We start from the raw sequence: 1,488 nt of genomic DNA, 5'->3' as shown, positions 1-1,488 counted from the left end.
AAAAAAAAAAAAAAAAGTAGTTCACTCCAACGTTAGTTTTATAAAGTTATACTGACACCAATACCACCAAATGAAATGAGGAGGGAAAATGTACTTATCACAAGAATGTCTTACCACTTCCATGAAGTTTCATGTCTAAACACATCCCCATAACTAAAAATGAAAACATAAAATACTTACTTTTTCATTTTTTTTGAGTTGTATTTGACTTGGTAAGCTGCTTGGATTAATTTGTCTGGACTTCCATCAAACTGATGTGGAATGACCTTCTGAAAGTGCTAAAATAAAAGAAAAACGTAAGAACTACTGAGTGCTGTTCATCATTAACTAATTACCAGTGAAATCTAAAGACACTGAAGAAACCATAAACTGACCTACCTGTAACATCCCTTCCATGTCAAGCTGCATTAATTCTGCCTGATTCATCTGAAGAAGTGCTAATCCTACTCGAAACACAATTTCTAAGCCCTGAGAAAACAAATGGAATAAGGCCAAGTTTTTCTTACTCCTCCATCAGTAAAAACTAAACAATTCAAAATAATACCAAGGTAAACATTTAGTGTTCTAAACTAGGAGCTGGCAAACATTTTCTGCAGAATGAGACAGCAAATATTTAGGCTTGGTGAGTGAGCCATGTGGTTTCTGTCACGATTACTCAACTCTGCCCCTGTAGAGTTTTCTTTGCTTTCCCAAAGCAGACATATAAAGAAATAGGCAAGGTTGTGTTCTAAGAAAATTTTCTGTATAAAAACAGGTGGAAAGACACGTTTGGCACGCAAACCAGGATGGATTGGTTAAGTGAATCACAGTCTGCCAACACTTTGCTAAACTAAACTAGTCAGATAATACAACAGATCTTCCCAAAATGTAACTGTAATAAGAATACTGGGTTCAAAGAATAGAAGACAAAGGATCACTATGGCATGTCACTGACAACAACCTGCAGTGTGTTCACAGAACGAAAGAAACTTAACCATATGACTTACTACTTCCTAGTCTTTGGATAACAGATGCATTGCAACAATATTAACTATAAGGCAAATTTTACCTCTCATTAACCAATAAAGAGATTTTCTTTTTCTTTTCTTCTTCTTTTTTTTTTTTTTTTTTAGTGACAGTCTTATTTTGTTGCCCAGGCTGGAATGCAGTGGTACGATCATAGCTCCTGCAGCCTTGAGCTCCTGGGCTCAAGTCTTATTTCTCAGCCTCCCAAACAGGACTGTAGGTGTATGCCCCTATGCCCAGTTGATTTTTTTTTTAAGAGGTGGGGGTTCTCATTATGTTGCTCAGACTGGTCTTAAACTCCTAGGCTTAAACAATCCTCCCACCTCGGCCTCCCAAAGTGCTGGGAGTATAGGTGTGAGCCACAGCATCTGGTCTGATAAAAGGTCTGATTAAGAATGTGGACTCTAGGCTCGGCGCCTATAGCTCAACCGGCTAAGGCGCCAGCCACGTACACCTAAGGTGGCGGGTTCGAATCCCCAGCCC

General features: G+C 38.7%; 1 protein-coding gene across 1 annotated transcript in view; it reads right to left on the bottom strand.

The window, feature by feature from the left end:
- The window catches only part of EVI5 (ecotropic viral integration site 5), a 197,085-nt gene that overhangs the window by 127,293 nt on the left and 68,304 nt on the right, over nt 1-1,488 (bottom strand). The window contains exons 7-8 of the mRNA XM_023509878.1: nt 379-501; nt 181-278 (exon numbers count right to left, since the gene is read on the bottom strand). Of these exons, the coding sequence (XP_023365646.1) occupies nt 181-278; nt 379-501 (221 nt within the window). The remainder of the gene's footprint in view (nt 1-180; nt 279-378; nt 502-1,488) is intronic.

Source organism: Otolemur garnettii, unplaced genomic scaffold (assembly GCF_000181295.1).
Source record: "Otolemur garnettii isolate 467f Iridium unplaced genomic scaffold, OtoGar3 scaffold00010, whole genome shotgun sequence".
Lineage (NCBI taxonomy): Eukaryota > Metazoa > Chordata > Mammalia > Primates > Galagidae > Otolemur > Otolemur garnettii.
This window is presented reverse-complemented; position numbering and strand designations above follow the sequence as displayed.